General features: G+C 45.7%; 1 protein-coding gene across 4 annotated transcripts in view; it reads right to left on the bottom strand.

Annotated features, from left to right (window-relative positions):
* The window catches only part of ulk1b (unc-51 like autophagy activating kinase 1), a 107,254-nt gene extending 86,691 nt beyond the window's left edge, over positions 1-20,563 (bottom strand). For 3 of the 4 annotated variants that reach the window (XM_041202831.1, XM_041202832.1, XM_041202833.1), the window contains exons 1-3: positions 20,402-20,563; positions 19,818-19,910; positions 19,656-19,697 (exon numbers count right to left, since the gene is read on the bottom strand). In XM_041202831.1, coding sequence (XP_041058765.1) covers positions 19,656-19,697; positions 19,818-19,910; positions 20,402-20,491 — 225 coding nt within the window. In that variant the 5' untranslated portion in view covers positions 20,492-20,563. Of the gene's footprint in view, positions 1-3,718; positions 3,770-19,655; positions 19,698-19,817; positions 19,911-20,401 lie in introns of those variants that run through there. The other variant, XM_041202834.1, reaches the window with a different exon arrangement.
* Positions 20,564-21,085: the final 522 nt, after the last annotated feature.

Here is a 21,085-nt window from a genome sequence, read left to right as displayed (position 1 = left end):
TAGCTGTGATTCCTGCTCCAATTTGCTATGCAGTGATCCACTGGAAAGTTCTGTTTGAATGGGGGAGTAGGGCAGGGCGATTTTGGAGGGCTAATGGCGACTTCTATCAAATGAGGTCTGCTGCAGGTATCTTTCAGGGTTCAGCTGGTGCAGCCAAACCCCTTTGTTTTATAGGTGTTTACTCACACCCACCCTACAAACAATTAATTGAGAGCCTAACAGGGGGTCCTAACAATAGCGCCCATTCAAAGACTGGATGGATGCTCGATCTCTGCGAGTGTAGACAAGTTAAACTAGGCGAGATGAAGACTGGTTTCAATCATTAAGCTGCTTAATTCGTGGAAATGCTGAGAGGTCATTTGCCCCTGGCTGGAGGGTCCAGATCACGAGGGCAGCGCCTCAGGACAAGGGGTTGTCCGTTTTGTGCTGAGATGAGGAGAAATTTCTTCACTCAGAGGGTTATGAATCTTTGAAATTCTCTACCCCAGAGATCTGTGGGTGCTCAGTCATTGAGTACATTTAAGATAAAGGTCAACAGATTTTTAGACACTAAGGGAATCGAGGGATATGGGAATAGGGTGGGAAAGTGAAGTCGAGGCAGAAGATTAGTCATGTTCATAATGAATAGAGGAACAGGTTCAAGGGCTGAATGGTCTAGTCCACCTTCTACTTCTAATGCTCTTAAAGTGTAAACGTGCACAGCACTAAGTACAATTGGATTTGCTTAGTTCAAGTTAGTATATCTTGGCTTCACGTAATGATATAAAAATAATGAACACATAATGCTATCCAATTTTAGTGAATCAGTTTACTTCACATTTCAAGGGGAATTGTCCCTCTTCACCACCTTTATCAAGCCAACTACCTGCTCAACATGCAGCTCCCGAAAGCCAGACTACTTTCCTTGGGGTCTTTTTTTAATTCATTCATGGGACATGGCCATCATTGGCAAGCCTAGCATTTATTGCCCATCTCTAAATGTCCTCGAGAAGGCGGTAGTGAGACACCTTCTTGAAGGACAACGAGAGGTCTCCACAGGCCACTTATATTCAATTGCATTGCTGCGGGTCTGGAGTCACATACAAGCCAAGCCAGTATAGGACAGCTGATTTCCTTCCCTGAAAGATATTAGGCCTGCGTTCTTTTAATAAACGCTTTTTTAGCTGTTTGCAAAACAAAAATGTAAACAACGGGCCATCTAATGGAGATCAAAGCATTTTCCAACCCAATGGTGATTAGCATTTTTCTAACAACACAGACAAATGAACAAACCACTTATTGTTTCGTGGCTGGGATGAGGTAGATGGAAAGAGAAGAGCCACCTATGGAATGTTAACACTAGCACTGACTAGTTGCGCCGAATGTGCTTTTTCTGTGCTTTTTATTCTGTTTAATTCTACATAGAAGCAAACTCAGGTTTGCAATTTAACCACCTAATTCAATAAAAAACCAGCACCATTGATGAAACACAGCTACATAGCTGAAGTTATCACGGTGATTGGAATGGATGTTGTTCAAGATCTCAAGGATATGAGTCCTAATAATGGCCTATAATCCCATTTATCCTGCCCAACGTAAAGCAACACCTGGCGCATAAAACAGGCCAACAGTTCAGTGTGGCTACGAGTCTAAGGAGCTACAATGTGGATGAGATATCAGTAGAAACCTGGAACTCTCTCTCTCTCTCTCTCAGAAAAAAAAGGTTGTGGATGCTGGGGGGTAATGGCAACTTTCACAACTGAGGTTGATAGATTTGTTTCTTGGGTAAAGGCTGGATTTGAGGTAGAGATCAACCATGATCTAACTGAATAGCAGAGCCAGCTCGAGGGGCTGAATGTCATCCTCCTGTCCCCATTCTTTTAAGTAGGTCAGGGCTGCAAACATTGAGATTAGTATACCTAATATTTTGGCCTTCAAAATGAATTAATGTTAATTAACAGAGGCGCTGAACTGAATTTCACACTCACGCTCCTGTTACAGGCTGCTCAGGGCAAAGAGCTGCAAATAAGAAAATCTACACAGCAAAGCTATCAGATTTAACAGTGGGTTCTGTTGCCTTGGTAAGTGACATTTAAATACAAGCATAATGAATCAGCTAAACATAACCAGTGACAGTCACTCACTGACTCATTCCTCAGGGCAATGTCTTTACCAAACAAAAGAACTCTGGAAGGAAGCGTCTTCTCTTAGCAGAGAGGTCAATAACCAGGAGATGTAGACTTAGATAGATTGGCAGAAGGATTAGAGGACAAAAACAAAAATACCTGGATAAACTCAGCAGGTATGGCAGCATCTGTGGAAGGGAGCACAGTTAGAGTTTCGAGTCTGCATGACTCTTCAACAGAACCCGTTCTGCGGACTCAAAACGTTAACTGTGCTCCCTTCCACAGATGCTGCCAGATCTGCTGAGTTTTTCCAGGTATTTTTGTTTTTGTTTTCAATTTCCAGCATCCGCAGTTTTTTTGCTTTTATTTTAGGATTAGAGGACAGTTGAGAAGTAATTGTTTTCACCCAGAGGGTGGAGGGGTCTGGAACTCACTACCCGAAAGGCTGGTAGAGGCAGAAACCTCTCATTGATATACACTTGAGATGATCGAGCCTACAAGTCTATGGATCCAGATTTGGAAGGTGGGATTAGATTAGATAGCTCTTTTTCAGCCAACAGGGGCAGATGGGCCAAATGGCCTTACCCTGGACCATAAATCTTTCTGGTTCCAACCTGTAAGCAGGTCTCACTGCGCAATGCAGAGTAGCACAACAAGAGAGAATGGACCTGTGCTTATATAATGTATCATCTCTCTCAGACACGTTGCTCATTCCACTCACACTCTGACCTAGAATCATAGAATGGTTACAACACATTCGGCTTTTTGAGTCCATGCCAGCTCTCTGTAAGAGAGCAATTTAGCTGGTCCCACTCTTTCCTCATAGCCCTACAACTTTTTCTCTTCAGGTGCTTATCCAATTGCCTTTTGAAAGCCACAGTTCCATCAGTATCCACCACCCTATCAGGCAGCTCACTGGAACCTTAGAGAATGCACCAAACCCACAAAGTTCCTGATAGCTTGATCTTAAAATACTTGTCCTTGTTTTCAAATCCATCTCTGTAAACTCCTCCAGCCCCTATCGCCCTCCGAGATCTTTGCACCCCTGCAATTCCGGCCTCTTGGGACATTCCCAAATTTTAATCACTCCATTGTTGGCGGCCATTTCAGCTGCCTGGGCCCCAAGCCCTAGAATTCACTTCTTAAACCCCTCCGCCTCTCAGCCTTCAACCTTTCTCTTTTGATCACCTGTCCTCATATCTCCTTATGTGCTTATCTTGTTCGATACCACTCCTGGGAAGCACCTCGGAGTTTTTTTTTATCATATTAAAGTTGCTATATAAATGCAGGTTTATATTAGCTGCTTGTCTAACTAGCCAGTGGAGGTGGGGCGTGGGTGGAGGGTGGGGGCAGTACAAATATTAGCTGCAGAGGGAAATATGATTAATAAGAATTTCATTCATCTAACTGAAAAGACTGCAAAGCGCATCCAGGGATCTTGATCATCAGGGGGCTGCTATTGATTTGATTATCCAGCGCAATTGACTGTGTTGGGGCTTATCCACTTGTAAGGAAATCTGCTGTCAGACAAGGGAAGGAAAGGAAAGGGAGGGGAATGTGGTGCTGCTGTGTGGGGGTGGTGGGGGGGTGGGGGTGGTGGGGGGTAGAATTACCCTTTCTTTAGCTCTTCAGCTGGCTCAGCACCTGTTGACATCTCCCACTCAGCAGTCGGTGTGCAGCTCCCTTGCCTGTTGCCAGTGAAAGATAAAATACAAGGCCATTGTTCGACTGGAACATTGTGCACAAAGCATCTGCTCCATTCTCAGACAGAGAGCATTTCTTCTGCTGAAGGCAGGAGGTATACGGATAAACAGCTTGCGAGTGTGACCAACTCATGGACAAAGATCTTCTTCAGTCCATGAGCTAATGAGGTCCGAAAATGTTAAGTGAACACAGCGTCTGTACGTTTGCTGTCATCCTCTTCGCATGGCCTCTAGAATCCACCGTAGACTGACAGAAAACAGTGGATACGTAGCACTCTTGCCTCTGAATCAGAAGGTTGCGGGTTCAAATCCCACTCCTGCAACCCGAGCACAAAACCGAGCCTGACACTCCCATTGCCCTGGCCAATGTTCAACCCTCAACAAACATCACTAAGAACCAATGACCTGGCCATCTTTTTTATTATTCACAGGACAAGGACATGACTGGCAAGGCCAGTATTTATTGCCCATCCCCAACCCCTCTTAACTGAGCTGGGCCATTTCAGAGGGCAAGTTAAGAGTCAACCACACTGCTGTGGGTCTGGAGTCACATGTAGACCAGACCAGATTTAAGGTAAGGGGCAGGAGGTTTAGAGGGGATGTGAGGAAGAATTTTTTCACCCAGAGGTTGGTGGGAATCTGGGGCTCACTGCCTGAAAGTGTGGTAGAGGCAGAAAACCTCATAACATTTAAGAAGTATTTGGATGTGCACTTGCGATGGGGCCTAGTGCTGGAAAATGGGATTAGAATAGTTAGGTACTTCTTTGACCTGCGCAGACTCGATGGGCCGAAAGGCCTTTTTCTGTGCTGTAGACCTCTATGAGTTGCAATCTTGGGCAATGGAAAAAATACCAAAGCTTTGAGCTATGACTTTCAAGAAGGTGGAATTAAGCATCAGTCTTTGAGTATTTTACACAAGACTTATCAACACCTTACATTTTGTGCCTTTAGGGTCCTGTTTCACAAGAGCAACTAACAAACTAAATTTATCACTGAGCCACATGAAAATACTAATGCCAATGATTGATTTTTAAAAAAAATACTTTCAAAGAATGTGGGCAAGAGTGGCTAGGCCAGAATTTATTGCCCATCCCTAGTTGCCCTTGAGAAGGTGGTGGTGAGCTGCCTTCTTGAACCGCTGCAGTCCATGTGGTGTAGGTACACCCACAGTGCTATTAGGGAGGGAGTTCCAGATTTCTGACCCAGCGACAGTGAAGGAACGGTGATATATTTCCAAGTCAGGATGGTGAGTGACTTGGAGGGGAACTTCCAGGGGGTGGTGTTCTCATGTACCTTCCCTTGTCCTTCTAGATGGTAGCTGTCATGTGTTTGGAAGGTGCTGTCGAGGAGCCTTGGTGAATTCCTGCAGTGCATCTTGTAGATGATACACACTGCTGTTACTGTGTGTCGTTGGTGGAGGGAGTGAATGTTTGTGGATATGGTGCCAATCAAGCGGGCTGCTTTGTCCTGGACAGTGACAAGCTTATTCAGTGTTGTGGGAGCTGCACTCATCTAGGCAAGAGAAGAGTATTCCATCACACTCCTGATTTGTGTCTTGTAGATGATGGACAGGCTTTGGGGAGCTGGGATGTGATTTACGCTCTCCAGAATTCCCAGCATCTGACCTGCTCTTTTAGCTAGAGTATTTATATGGCCAGTCCAGTTCAGTTTCTGGTCAATAGTAACCCCCAGGATGTTGATAGTGGGGGATTCAGTGATGGTAATGCCACTGAATATCAAAGGGCGATGGTTAAGATTCTCTCTTCTTGGAGAAGGTCATTGCCTGGCACTTGTCTGGCACAATGTTACTTGGCACTTATCAGAAGCTTGACACCATCCAAGACAAAGCAGTCTGCTTGATTGGAGATGGTCATTGCCTGACACTTGTGTGGTGTGAATGTTACTTGCCATTTGTCAGCCCAAGCCTGGATATTGTCCAGGTCTTGCTGCATTTGGACATGGACTGCTTCAGTATCTGAGGAGTTGTGAATGGTGCTGAACATTGTGCAATCATCAGCGAACATCCCCACTTCTGACCTCATGATGAAAGGAAGGTCGTTGATGAAACCGAAACCTAGATTTTTGCCCAGGTCTTGCTGAATTTGCTGGAGGGAGTGAACGTTTAAGGTTGTGGATGGAGTCCCAATCAAGGGGGCTGCCTTGTCTGGGATGGTGTTAAGCTCCTTGGGTATTGTTAGAGCTGCACTCACCGAGGCGCACAGTCAAAGGGGTAGGCTTTAAGAAACGTCTTAAAGGAGAATGAGGCAGAACGATTTAGGGAGAAAATTCTGGAGCTTGGAACTTATCAGCTGAAGACGAGGCCATGAATGGTGGAGCAAAACTGGGTGAGCAGCAGAGTTCAGAAGTGGAGGAACACCGTGGTCTCAGAGGGTTATTTGGTTGCAGAAGGTTACAGAGATAGGGAGGGGTGAGGTCATGAAACTCAAAGGTAAGAATTTTAAGTGGGAACCAATGTAGGTGGCTGAGTTCAGGTTCATACTTGGGGAGTATTCACACACAAGCTGCAGTATCAGTACGGAGTGATTGCTTTTTCAATTGAATAGGCTTTGGTTAAGATGTGTTTGATACACACAGTTCCTTTAAAGGTTTGTCATTCCATTAAAAAATCTACATCAGAGAAATCAACTGTTGGGCAAAAGCTTTGATTCCACTTAGTAATATACTGCCTTGCAGAGGTTGAGTGGTGCAGTCTACAGGGTAGGATTCCCTCTGCATTATGCCTGGGACATTCTCAGTTCCCCAATGCAATGAAGAGCAAGAAGGGTGAAGGCCCAGCAAATTAGAAAAGTTTCTACGTATTGAACCTCAGCTAAGAAGCCGCAACAGAATCGACACCTGCGGCCGACTGAAATGCAGCCCAGTTCAGTGGGATCGAATCCAGCTCTCTACTGGATACAAAGTCCGAATTGAAATGAATTGACCAAGGCCTGAATTTTTAAGCCTCCGTTCGTATCGGAGCAGAGACAGGGCAGCCAAAAAATGGGCAGTGGGCAGCGCTGGGGGAAGCCAAGCCCTCCCCTTTCCAAAGGCCAAAAGTCAGACCTTTCAGGATTTTCATTGGGGTGGGTGGGTGGGATGGTTTGGGAAGCCCTCCGCAATCCCGCTGAGTGAGAAGGGCCAGGCCACAGAGGTGGGGCAAAAACTAGGAAACGTCATGAAAGGTAAGTTACAGGATTTTAAGGGTGGCATTGGAGGCAAGTTAGCACGGAGGGAGATCAGTAAGGGCAGGGGGTTGACTCCATCGAACGGCCAAATTTTAGGCAGGCATCCGCTCTGATGGGCCCTCTCTCAGCCAATATGTGCTCAGGTTTCTGGAGTGGGAATTAAACCCACAACCTTCTGACTCAGAGGCAAGAGTGCTAACCACTGAAGACTAAATTTAAAAAACTTGCCATTCCCCGACACTGGCATCTCTCATCTCAATCAGCCCATTTACCATAACCCATTGATGAAATTGAAGCTACCACTGAACAATAAATATTTATATATCTATCTGGAGCGTACATGCTGATCTTTGAACATCAAAGGAAGGACTGGTTAGACCACCCATGCTGGTTTATCAGACAGTGGAATGCCCATTAACCCTTTACAGGCCTGCTTCCATTTGCAAACCAATTTGCACCTGCAGCCTGAGGTTATCATCTGCACCAGAGTCCTTCCCCTTAAAGGTTAGACTCCTTTATGAAGCGCAGCCAGGCTCACCAGTCCCAAAGCAGATGGTATGGGTTTTGGCTCAGTTTGAATACAGTTTTTCTGGCCATATTTCTTTTAAACAAACATTTCTGTAGCCTGCAAATATGCAGCTGTGATTCAGTTCCTGCAAGAATTGAGAGGCAGCCCAAACACGGACATGAATGTCAAGTAGGAACGCCTGAAAGATGGTTCTGGAGAATAAATATGAACCGACAGAACAAAACATCATCTTACTGATTATTTTCCTATGGTACGGTTTCAAAACTACACACACCACGCCAATGATTAAGAATAATAATTACCTGAATACTGGGAGTAAACCCATTCATTCAATTTTGAATATTGAATTGCATAGAATTTACAGCACGGAAACTGATCAGTGACTGAACAGGTATCAAATTCCAGCATTTATTTGGAGTTTTCATTTTAAGAACATTCTGATCTTCTCTCCCACCCCCCCCATCCAATTGGCTGCATGTATTAAACGCTGCAGTAAGGTGCTGATGGAGGAACATGGGATCGCAAAGAAACTAAACAATTTGGCTGTTCGATGGAATCGCCCCTTGCCTCTACGCCTTCCCTCACTGACCTCCCTCCATGTTAACTTACCTCCAATGCCACTCAACCTCCCCACCCCCCCACCCCAAAACATCCGCTAACTTACCTTTCAAGAAGTTTCATGGCCTTAAGAGGAGGTGATGGCAGAGCAGTATTGTCACTGGACTAATAATCCAGGGACCCAGGGTAATGACCCAGGGTTGAATCCCACCACAGCACAAAGTGAAAGTTTAATTCAATAAAATCTGGAATTAAAAGTCTAATGATAACCATTGTCATAAAAACCCATTTGATTCACTAATGTCCTTTAGGGGAGGAAATCTGTTATCCTTACCTGGTCTGGCCTACATGTGACTCCAGTCCCACAGCAGTGTGGTTGCCTCAGAAATGGCCTAGCAAGAGACTCAGTTGTACCAAACTGCTAAAAAGTCTAAAGAAGTGAAACTGGATGGACCATCTGGCATTAAACTAGGCACCGGAAACTACAATGGCAATCTCAGCCCTGTTGACCCTGCAATGTCCTCCTTACTAACATCTGGGGGCTAGTGCCAAAATTGGGAGCGCTGCCTCACAGACTAGTCAAGTAACAGCCTGACAGTCACCCTCATGGAATCATACCTTACAGATAATGACCCAGACATCACCATCACCAAATCTGGGTATGTCCTGACACATTGGTACACAGTCAGGAGGGAGTTGCCCTGCAAGTCCTCAACATTGACTCTGGACCACATGAAGTCTCATGGCATCAGAACAAACATGGGCAAGGAAACCTCTTGCTGATTACCACGTACCGCCCTCCCTCAGCTGATGAATCAGTGCTCCTCCATGTTGGACATCACATGTTGGAGGAAGCACTGAGGGTGGCAAGGGCGCAGAATGTGCTCAGGGTGGGGGACTTCAATCTCCATCACCAAGAGTGCCTTGGTAGCACCACTACTGACCGAGCTGGCCAAGTCCTAAAGGACATAACTGCTAGGCTAGGTCTTTTTAAAAAAATTCATCCACAGGATGTGGGCTTCGCTGGCTGTGCCCTCATTTACTGCCCATCCCTAGTTGCCCTTGAGAAGGTGGTGGTGAGCTGCCTTCTTGAACTGCTGCCGTCCATGAGGTGTAGGTACGCCCACAGATTGGCCTAAATAGCCAAGTGGTTATGGTATTGGGTTTGTAACCCCAAGATCAAGAGTTCAAATCTCACAATGGCAAACTATGAAGCAATGTAACTTCATCTGAAACAGATGGAAACGGGTTTGTACTCGAAAGAGTTACACCCACAGTGCTGTTAGGGAGGGAATTCCACGATTTTGACCCAGAGACAGTGAAGGAACAGCGATATATTTCCAAGTCAGGGTCTTCGGCAGGTGGTGAGGAAACCAACAAGTGGGAAAAACATACTTGACCTCATCCTCACCAACCTGCCTGCTGCAGATGCATCTGTCCATGACAGTATCAGTAGGACCGCCCACCACACAGTCCTTATGGAGACAAAGTCCCATCTAAACGCTAAATGGGATAGATTTCGGACAGATCTAGCAACTCAAGACTGGGCAACTATGAGGCACTGTGAGTCACCAGCAGCAGCTGAATTGTACTCAACCACAATCTGTAACCTCATGACCCAGCATATCCCCCACTCTACCATTACCATCAAGCCAGGGGATCAACACTGGTTCAATGAAGAGTGTAGGAGGGCATGCCAGGAGCAGCACCAGGTGTACCTAAAAATGAGGTATCAACCTGGTGAAGCTATAACACAGGACTACTTGCATGCTAAACAGCATAAGCAGCAAGTGATAGACAGAGCTAAGTGATTCCACAACCAATGGATCAGATCTAAGCTCTGCAGTCCTGCCACATCCAGTGGTGAATGGTGGTGGACAATTAAACAACTCACTGGAGGAGGAGACTCCACAAAGATCCCCATCCTCAATGATGGGGGAGCCCGGCACATCAGTGCAAAAGATAAGGCTGAAGCATTTACTACAATCTTCAGCCAGAAGTACCGAGTGGATGATCCATCTCAGCCTCCTCCAGAGGTCCCCAGCATCACAGATGCCAGTCTTCAGCCAATTCGATCCATTCCACGTGATTTCAAGAAATGGCTGAAGACACTGGATACGGCAAAGGCTGTGGGGCCTGACAATATTCCAGCAATAGTACTGAAGATTTGTGCTCCAGAACTTGCTGCGCCCCTAGCCAAGCTGTTCCAGTACAGCTACAGTGGCATCTACCCGGCTATGTGGAAAATTGTCCAGGTACGTCCTGTACACAAAAAGCAGGACAAATCCAACCCGGCCAATTACCGCCCCATCAGTCTACTTTCGATCATCAAAGTAATGGAAGGGGTCATCAACAGTGCTATCAAGTAGCACTTACTTAGCAAAAACCTTCTCACTGATGCCCAGTTTGGGTTCCGCCAGGGCCACTCAGCTCCTGACCTCATTACAACCTTGGTTCAAACATGGACAATAGAGTTAAATTCCTGTGGCGAGGTATGAATGACTGCCCTTGACATCAAGGCAGCATTTGACCGAGTGTGGCATCAAGGAGCCCTAGCAAAACTGGAGTCAATGGGAATCAGGGGGAAAACTCTCCATTGGCTGGAGCCACACCTAGCACAAAGGAAGATGGTTGTGGTTGTTGGAGGTCAGTCATCTCGCTCCAGGACATCACTGCAGGAGTTCCTCAGGGTAGTGTCCTCGGCCCAACCATCTTCAGCTGCTTCATCAATGACGTTCCTTCCACCATAAAGTCAGAAATGGGGATGTTCGCTGATGATTGCACAATGTTCAGCACCATTCGCAACTCCTCAGATACTGAAGCAGTCCATGTCCAAATGCAGCAAGACGTGGACAATATCCAGGCTTGGGCTTTTTGTTTATTCATTCATGGGATGTGGGCTTTGCTGGCTGGGCCAGCATTTATTGCCCATCCCGAATTGCCCTTGAGAAGGTGATGGTGAGCTGCCTTCTTGTGCCGCTGCAGTCCATGTGGTGTAGGTACACCCACAGTGCTGTTAGGAAGGGAGTTCCAGGATTTAGACCCAGCGACAGTGAAGGAACGGCGATATATTTCCAAGTCAGGATGGTGAGTGACTCGGAGGGGAACTTCCAGGTGGTGGTGTTCCCATGTATCTGCTGCCCTTGTCCTTCTAGGTGGTAGTGGTTGTGGGTTTGGAAGATGCTGTCGAAAGAGCCTTGACGAATTCCTGCAGTGTATTTTGTAGACAGTACACACTGCTGCCACTGTGCATCGGTGATGGAGGGAGCGAATGTTTGTGGAAGTGGTGCCAATTAAGCAAACTGCTTTGTCCTGGTTGGTGTCAAGCTTCTGACAAGTGCCAAGTAACATTGTGCCAGGCAATGATCTTCTCCAAGAAGAGAGAATCTAACCATCGCCCTTTGACACTCAATGGCGTTACCATCACTAAATCCCCCACTATCAACTTCCTGGGGGTTACCATTGACCAGAAACGGAACTGGACTAGCCATATAAATACTGTGGCTACAAGAGCAGGTCAGAGGCTGGGAATCCTGCGATGAGCAACTCACGTCCTGACTCACCAAAGCCTGTCCACCGTCTACAAGGCACAAGTCAGGAGTGTGATGGAATACTCCCCACTTGCCTGAATGAGTGCAGCTCGCACAACACTCAAGAAGCTTGACACCATCCAGGACAAAGCAGCCCGCTTGATTGGCACCACATCCACAAACATTCATTCCCTCCACCACCAACACACAGTAGCAGCAGTGTGTACCATCTACAAGATGCACTGCAGTAACTCACTAAAGCTCCTTAGTGCCTTCCAAACCAACAACCACTGCTATCTAGAAGGACAAGGGCAACAGACACACAGGTTCACTACCACCTGGACGTTCTCCTCTGATCCACTCACCATCCTGACTTGGAAATATATCGCCGTTCCTTCACTGTCACTGGGTCAAAATCCTGGATCTCCCTCCCTAACAGCACTGTGGGTGTACCTACAACTCATGGACTGCAGCTGGTTCAAGAAGGCAGCGCACCACCACCTTCTCAAGGGCAACTAGAGATGGGCAATAAATGCTGGCCCAGCCAGCGACGCCCACATCCCATGAATGAATAAAAAAACCAGGCTGCACTTTGGTAGTTCCCAATTCCTCACCCTAGCAGTAATATAAGATTTTTTGTTGCAAGGTTTTACTTGTGCAAGTAACTTCAACTGGCCCATACCAGTGTTTATGCACTACATGAGCCTCCTCCCACCCCTTTTCATCTCAGCCTATCAGCATATCCTTCTATTCCTTTCTCCCTTGTGTGTTTATCTAGCCTCCCCCTTAAATGTGCCGATGCTATTAGCCTCCTCCACTTCCTGTGGTAGCGAGTTCCACATTCTCACCACTCTCTGGGTCAAGAAGCTGCTCCTCAATTCCCTGTTGGATTTATTGCTAACTATCTTACGTTTGCGGCCCCTCACTCTGTTCTCCCCCACAAGTCCAAGCATCTTCTATGTTTATCTGATTGAATCCCTTCACAGTTTTAAAGATCTTTATCAGCTCACTCAGCAAGCCTCCTTTTTACTGGAGAGAAAAAAAATCTATCAACCTCTATGCATTGATCATGATGCTTTACTTTTAGGAATTTGCATTCCCAGTAGTTGTTTTTTAATTGCAAATTTACAAATTCATGTTGGGAACTGAGACTAAAACAACAGTGTCAGAGAGTGAGAGACGGTACATGCTCTTTAAATAAAGATACTCTATTTGGTGAGACATGCGTCTGGGAGTCTGTGTGCACTCTAAGAGACATCTTTATTCAAACCCGTATTATTCATTGAAACTACAAGGGTCAGCACTGAGGCATTTGGACAAATGTGAATATTGCTGTATTTTGGCCTGGTTTAAATGAGGCACTCAGGACCATTAAGGGCATGGTCAACGCCTTATCAATTCTAGTAACAGGTGTCCTTAAGATTAGAGAGAGATTCGGAAGAGATCGAGAAGATATTTCCACTTGTGGGAGAGCCCAAACTAAGGATCATAGATATAAGAAAGTCATGAATAAGTCCAATATAGAATTCAGGAGAAGTTTCTTTACCCTGAGTGTGGTAAGAATATGGAACTCGCTGTTACTTGTGCTAGAACCTTCATCCTTGTCAAACCTATTCCAAAACGCTGACAGCACAGCTCTAATCATGTGGGTGCAGCAGTTCAAGAAGGCACCTAGTCAGTGATGCCCGCATCCCATGAAAGAATAATTACTTTAAAAAAGAGCTGGCAGAGGCCCAATGGGCTGAATGGCCTCCTTGTCTTCCTGATTTTGTGAAACAGGTCCCAGTGAACCTTTTTTCCCCCGTGAGCACCATCCTTTAAAAATCGGTTCATTTTGAAAATTGGCGCAAACATTCTGAATGTTTGGTTGGAGTTCGTTGGCAAATAAGACAACATCACCCCTAGTTAAAACATTGTACAAATCCACATATAAAGGGTGGATGCACCATGTGTCCCTGACAAACACATCTGCAGGAAGTGTCACCAGGTGCACGGGCTTGAGCTCCAGGTTTCGGAACTTGAGCGGCGGCTGGAGTCACTGTTGTGTATCCGTGAGGCAGAAGACTACGTGGATTGCACGTCAGGGAGGTAGTCACACTGCAGATCAGAAGCGCACAAACAGAGAGGGAATGGGTTACCACCAGACAGTCTAAGAGAGCCGGGCAGGGAGTGCAGGAGTCTCCTGAGTCTATCCTGCTTACTAATGGGTTTTCCATTTTGGATGCTGATGAGGACGATGGTTCCTCAGGGGAGTGCAGCCAGAGCCAAGACTGTGGCACCACGTGCAGCTCAGCTGTACACTGGGGGAGGAAGGAGAATGGAAGGGGCAATAGTGATAGGAGATTCCATAGTCAGGGGATCAGACTGGCGTTTCTGCAGCAGTAAACGTGACTCCAGGATGGTGTTGCCTCCCTGGTGCCAGGGTCAAGGATGTCACGGAGCGGCTACATTCTTTGAGGGTGGGGGCTGGGGGCAGGGGGGTGTGGTGGGATCAGCCATGACTCGTGGTCTACATTGGTACCAACGACTGGTAGGAGGAGGGATGAGGTTCTGAAAGCAGATTTCAGGGAGTTAGGAAGGAAATGAAAAAGAAGAATCTCAAGAGCAGTCATCTCAGGATTACTCCCAGCGCCACGTGCTAGTGAGCATAGGAATAGGAGGATTGATTAATTAAATATGTAGCTGGAGAACTGCTGTAGGAAGGGGGGGCATCAGATTTCTGAGGCATTGGGACTAGTTCTGGGGCAGGTGGGACCTGTACAAGCTGGAAGGCTTACATCCTAACAGGACTGGGGCTGATATACTCGCAGGGAGATTTGCTAGTGCTGTTGGGGTGGGTTTAATCTAGCTTGTCAGGGGGGTGGGAACCTGAGGGGTGGCCCAAATTGGAAGGATGTAAGGTTGGTAACATGGAGTAGTCGTGAGACTAGAAGGCAGGAGAAACAAAGCAGAGCATTGAGCATGCTTTGAATGCAGAATGATGTAAAAAAAAGGACAAAGTTGAGGGCACTCTACCTGAATGCTCGCAGCATTCGTAATAAGGTAGAGGATTTAAAGACACAAATAGAGGTAAATGGGAATGGTATAATTGCCATTATGGAAAAGTGGCTGCAGGGTGACCAAGACTGGGAGCTGAATATTCAAGAATATTCGACATTTGGGAAGGACAGACAAGGGAAAGGAGGTGGAGATGCGCTGATAATAAGGGACGGGATCAGTACATTAGTAAGGGAGGACCTGAGATCGGAAGAACAATGTGTGGAATCTGTTTTGGGTGGAGCTCAGAAACAGCAAAGGGCAGCAGGCATTGGCTGGAGCTGTTTATCGGCCAGCAAACAGTGGTGGTAACGTGGGGGATGGTATTAATCAGGAGATGAGAGAAGCATGTAGCATGGGAAATACAGTAATCATGGGTGACTTCAATCTGCATATAGACTGGGTAAACCAATTAAGCAGTAATGCTGTGGAAGAGGAGTTTCTGGAGTGTGTTAGAGATGGTTTTCTAGAGCAGAATGTTGAGAAGCTGACTAGAGGACAGGCTATTTTAGATCTAGTATTATGTAATGAAAAAGGGCTAATTAATAATCTTGTTGTAAAAGAACCTTCAGGGAGGGATGTGACCACAATATGACAGAATTTTACATTATGTTTGAAAGTGAGGCAGTTCACTCTGAAGCAAGGGTGTCAAAGTTGAATAAAGGAAATTATGAAGGCATGAGGGACAAATTGGCTGAGGTGGTTTGGGAAAATACATTAAAAGGTATGACTGTATAGAGGCAACGGATAGTCTTCAAAAGACTATTACATAGCTCACAGCACCTATACATTCCTTCAAAGTGCAAAAACCCCCCAAAAATCAGGAAGTTAAGGATTGTATAAGATTAAAAGAAAAGGCTTATAAAGTTGCCAGAAGTAGTAATAAACCTGAGGATTGGGAGGGTTTTTAAAATATAGCAAAGGAAGACCAAGAAACTGGTAAAGAAAGCGACAATAGAATATGAATGCAATCTAGCAAAAAACATTAAAACAGATTGTAAAAGCTTCTATAGGTAAACAAAAAGTCATTGTTTGTCTAAGACAAATGTGGGTCCATTACAGGCAGTCAGGAGAAGTCATAAAGGGGAATAGAGAAATGGCAGAGAAGTTAAATGATTACTTTGTGTCTGTTTTCACTGAGGAAGATACAGGAAATCTCCCAGGTTTAGAGATCCAAGGGTCTAAGGAAAATGAAGGGTTGAAGGAAATTAGTATAAGTCAAGAGATTGTACTGGAGAAATTAATGGGACTGAAAGTTGATAAGTCCTTGGGACCTGATATTCTGCATCCCAGAATGTTGGAAGGGGTTGCGATAGAGATAGTGGATGCATTGGTGATCATTTTCCAAAATTCTATAGATTCTGAAATGGTTCCTGAAGATTAGAAGGTAGCAAATGTCACTCCACTATTTACGAAAGGAGGGAGGGAGAAAACTGGGAACTACAGATCTGTTAGCCTTACATCAGTGGTAGGGAAAATGCTAGAATCTATTATAAAGAATGTGATAAATGGACATTTGGATAATCATGATCTGATTGGGCATTTACGAATGGGAAATCATGTTTGACAAACTTGTTGGAGTTTTTTGAGGATGTTACTAACAAAATAGATAAAGGAGAGTCGATGGACATGGTATGCTTGGATTTTCAGAAGGCTTTTGATAAAGTCTCCCACAGGAGGTTGATTAGCAAAATTAAAGCACATGGGATAGGAGATAATACACTGGCATGGATTAAGGATTAGCTAACAGGCAGAAAACAGAGACTAGGAATAAACGGGTCATTCTCACGTTGGCAGGCTGTGACTAGTGGGATACGGCAAAGATCAGTACTTGGGCCCCAGCTGTTCACAATATATAGCAATGATTTGGAAGCTTGGTTAGACCACACCTGGAGTACTGTATGGAGTTTTGGTCCCCTTACCTCAGAAAGGATATTATTGCCATAGAGGGAGTGCAACGAAGGTTCACCTGACTTGTTTCTGGGATGGCGGGACTGTCTTATGAAGCGGGATTGGGGAAACTAGGCCTGTATTCTTTAGAGTTTTGAAGAATGAGAGGTGATCTCACTGAAACCTACAAAATACTGAAAGGAATAGACAGGGTCGATGCAGGTAAGATGTTTCTCCAGGCTGGGGTGTCTAGAACCAGGGGACACAATTTCAAAATAAAGACAAAACCACTTAGGACCAAGGTGAGGAGAAATTTCTTTACTTAGAGGATTGTGAACCTTTGGAATTCTCTACCCCAGAGGGCCGTGGAAGCTCTGGTAGGGATTGGTAGATTTCTGATTAACAATAACATAAAGGGTTATGGGGATAGTGTGGGTAAAAGGCATTGAAGTGTTCTATCAGCCATGATTGTATTGAATGGCAGAGCAGGCTTGATGGACTGAATGGCCTACTCCTGTTCCTATGTTCCTACATGCAGTCCTCAGCAAAGCGGAAGGAAAGATGCAAGTTGCATAATATTTACAGCACAGGCCATTCGGCCTAACTGATCCATGTTGGTGATTACGCCCCACACAAGCCTCTCCCAATCCTACTTCATCTCACTCTAACTAGACTTGATACTCCAGTGCAGTGCTGCACTCTCCAAAGTTCTAGCTTTCAAATGAGGTATTAAAACGAGCACCACCCACCCCTTCTCTCTCAGGTGGGTGTAAAAATCCCAAAACACTATTTCAAAGAAGAGCGGGGGGGGGGGCGGTTTCCTGGTGTTTTGGGGTCATTATTCATCCCTCAATCAACATCACTAAAACACATTATCTTACAATTATCACATTGCTGGTTGTGGAGAGTTGATGTGTGCAAACTGGCTACATTACAACAGTGACTATACTTTAAAAGTACTTCAGTGGCTGTAAAGCACTTTGAGACAATCTGAGGTTATGAAAGGCGTTACATAAATGTAATTATTTCAACTCTTTCTTGGACTCGAACTCAAGTTCTGTCGAAGGGCCATGAGGACTCGAAACGTCAACTCTTTTCTTCTCCGCCGATGCTGCCAGACCTGCTGAGTTTTTCCAGGTAATTCTGTTTTTGTGTAACATAAATGTATTTCTTTTCCCCTTATCAACATATACTTCTACTCCTTTCACCCGCAGCTGTGTTTATCCAGCTTTCCCCTTAAATGGATCCAAACTATGTGCCTCAACTACTCCCTGTGGTGGCGAGTTCCACATTCTCACCCCTCTGGATAAAGAAGTTTCTTCTGAATTCCCTGCCGGGTTTTATTAGTGGCTGCCTTTTATTTATGGCTCGCAGTTCTACTCTATTCCATGATGAAAAGTAGCCTTTATCTTGCTTAAGAGTGTTACAAGCTGCTCAGCCAAAAGTGCAGCTATGGTTATTTTTGGTGCTCGGCATTATATTAGCCGCAGCTCCTGCATTGGGTAACATTCGTCATGTTTGCTACAATCTGTCACATAGGGAGACCCTGCTTTGCCCAATCAAACCCCCGCTCTGTTTGCAACAGCCCATCTTACGTGGTGTAACTCAGCTGCGCACAGCCCCTCTGGGTGTTGTAGTTCTGCGGGTACTGGCTCTGCAAGAGGCCGATGGCGCGGTGGACTACACCTCCCAGAGGCCTTTGCGGGGAGAGCGTTGGATAGCGGCAGGCTCCCTCCCCCGTGCGCAGGCGCAATGAAGGCTCCGGGCCCAGGACAATGTCAACACATCCAACGGGAGCGGGCGCTCCGCGCATGCGCGAGCTCAGTTGAACCCAAACAACAGGAGCCAGAGGGAGATTTTCCCAGACTGGGGCATTCCGGGCTTCAGGGGGCAAATAATCCCAATAAAACCCGGGGCAGAGGGAATAATCCCAATAAAACCCGGTGCAGAGGGACTAATCCCAATAAAACCCGGGGCAGTGGGAATAATCCCAATAAAACCCGGTGCAGAGGGAATAATCCCAATAAAACCCGGGGCAGTGGGAATAATCCCAATAAAACCCGGGGCAGAGGGAATAATCCCAATAAAACCCGGGGCAGTGGGAATAATCCCAATAAAACCCGGTGCAGAGGGAATAATCCCAATAAAACCCGGTGCAGTGGGAATAATCCCAATAAAACCCAGTGCAGTGGGAATAATCCCAATAAAACCCGGGGCAGAGGGACTAATCCCAATAAAACCCGGTGCAGTGGGAATAATCCCAACAAAACCCAGGACAGAGGGACTAATCCCAATAAAACCAAGAACAGTGGGAATAATCCCAATAAAACCCGGTACAGGTGTCTAACAGTCCCAATAAAACCAGGGGAAGAGGGGATAATCACAATAAAGACAAGAACAAACAGTTCCAGTAAAATCATGGGTAAATAGACCCAATAAAACCAGGGCAGGGCCAAGCGGAATTTTAAAAAAATTGTTTATGGGATGTGAGCGTCACTGGCTAGGCCAGCATTTATTGCCTATCCCCTAATTGCCCTTGTTCAGAGGGCATTTAAGAGGCCATATTGCTGTGGGTCTGGAGTCATACACAGGCCAGGCGAGGGTAAGGACAGCTGATTTCCTTCCTTAAGGGACAAAAGTGAACCAGGTGGGTTTTTACAATAATCGGCAATGGTTTCACGGTCATCATTAGACTTTTAATTCCAGATTTTTGCTGAATTCAAATTCCACCATCAGCTGTGATGGAATTTGAACCCGGGTTCCTAGAGCATTACCCTGCGTCTCTGGAATACTGGTCCAATGACAATACGACTGTGCCACAACCTCCCTGAAATGATCCTTCCTGCAATACACAAGGGCCCTCCCAAAATCAGCCACTGAAAATGGACTGATGTACAGTTCGGCAGAAGAATACATCTATTTTTCCTTATGTTGCATATTCCTTTGTTAGTATTTTATCATTTTTTGACTAAGATATAGGCCATCCATTGTGACAAATTAATTCAAAGTAAATCATCTATTGCCAAGCTTCAAAAATCATTCTAATCATCAACCATAGAACAATGTCATAAAATAAAACAGACAGAAGCGTAGAAAATCCAAAAATAACATGCTGTTACCTGAAAGTCATACAGTGCCACAATATTGTCATGTTTCAGTTCCTAAAAGAGGAAATAAAGCCACAGGATTAGAGGGTTAAATTCCACATCCACTATTCCAGATGGCTGCACTTATGCAATTGTTAAAGATTGAGAAAATTAAGAAACAAATGATGTCCTTACCTTCAATATTTTAATTTCCTTGCCCAGAAGGGTCTGTGACTTTGCTAGGTTTTTCTTGTTGATGCACTTAATAGCAACTTCACAATCGTGTTTCTGAAATAAAATTTTCAATTACTGAAAAGTTAAGATTTCCTTTTGTTTTTGAAAAAAACAAAATGAACCTCTCCCACTCCTATATAAGTTACTGGGGGACGGGTAAAAACGTGCAAGTCTACCACTGTATCCATTGAGGATTTGGGATGCAGAGAGGAGCGAACACATTAATCTGAAAGTTGCGTTATGATATTAAACCTGACTTGGAAAATGAACTTTGGGAGTATAACTTGGAGGAGTGTGGGGAGTGGGGTGGGGGGCCATGAGGGAGAGGGCTTGTCCTAACTTGCCCCGGCTGATGTAGACAGGTGATCGGTCTGCCCAACAGAATTGTATACATTGAAAGAAAATGAAATGGGCATCCGATGGATGCATAGGAGATATACTGCAACCGTGCAGCAGGCGAGAAATAACCGAAGACATAATGCAGATGCACACAGTGTGTACATTACCTGCAGTAATCCCCCATGCTACTGACCAGTGACATTTACCTCTGTGCATCGACCCTTGAAAACGACGGCGAAAGCTCCATGCCCGATCAGATCCTTCCTGTTGAACTCGAATTTCCCCACGCTCTCCATATTTAACTGTTCCTTCTTTTTAATTTTGCTGCAATTAACTTGTGATGTTTTTTTATTCCTCTCTTCCTCCACCACCACCACCACCCCCACCTTCCCCCAATGCCCCCCCCGCACCCTCCTCCTCCTCCTTCTCCTCCTCCTCCAGCCACACCGGAGAGGCTTCAGATTAGGATTTGCCTGGAGCTGGGCAGATGTCTAGGCGGCCGGAGCAGAAAGCATCCTTCTCTCCTGCCATTCCCACGGGCTGGTTTTCTCTCTCCGCCGATGCCTTTTCGTGCATTTTGTTTTTTTAGTGGTGGTTATTAATATATATATATATATATATTTGCTCTGGGTCAAGGCTGGCTGGCGTTTCTCAGACCTCTGCTCCCGCCCATGGTCGAGTTGCTCGCTGCTGGTTTCAGAGAGGCCTCGGGTACTCTTTTGTATCGGATCCCCGGGCTGAATACTGTTTGTATACAAAGGGAAGCTTGGGGGGGGGGGGGGGGGGGAGACGGACACAGAGAGAGAGAGAGAGAGAGAGCTACTTGCTCGCAACTGTTGCAAAATTCTGATACAGAAGCAAGGTGGCAAAATCCCAGTGAAGGCGATCGA

This window comes from Carcharodon carcharias, chromosome 13, assembly GCF_017639515.1.
Source record: "Carcharodon carcharias isolate sCarCar2 chromosome 13, sCarCar2.pri, whole genome shotgun sequence".
NCBI classification, from domain to species: Eukaryota; Metazoa; Chordata; class Chondrichthyes; order Lamniformes; family Lamnidae; genus Carcharodon; species Carcharodon carcharias.
Note: the sequence above shows the minus strand (reverse complement) of the source record. Positions and strands in the feature narration are given on the sequence as shown.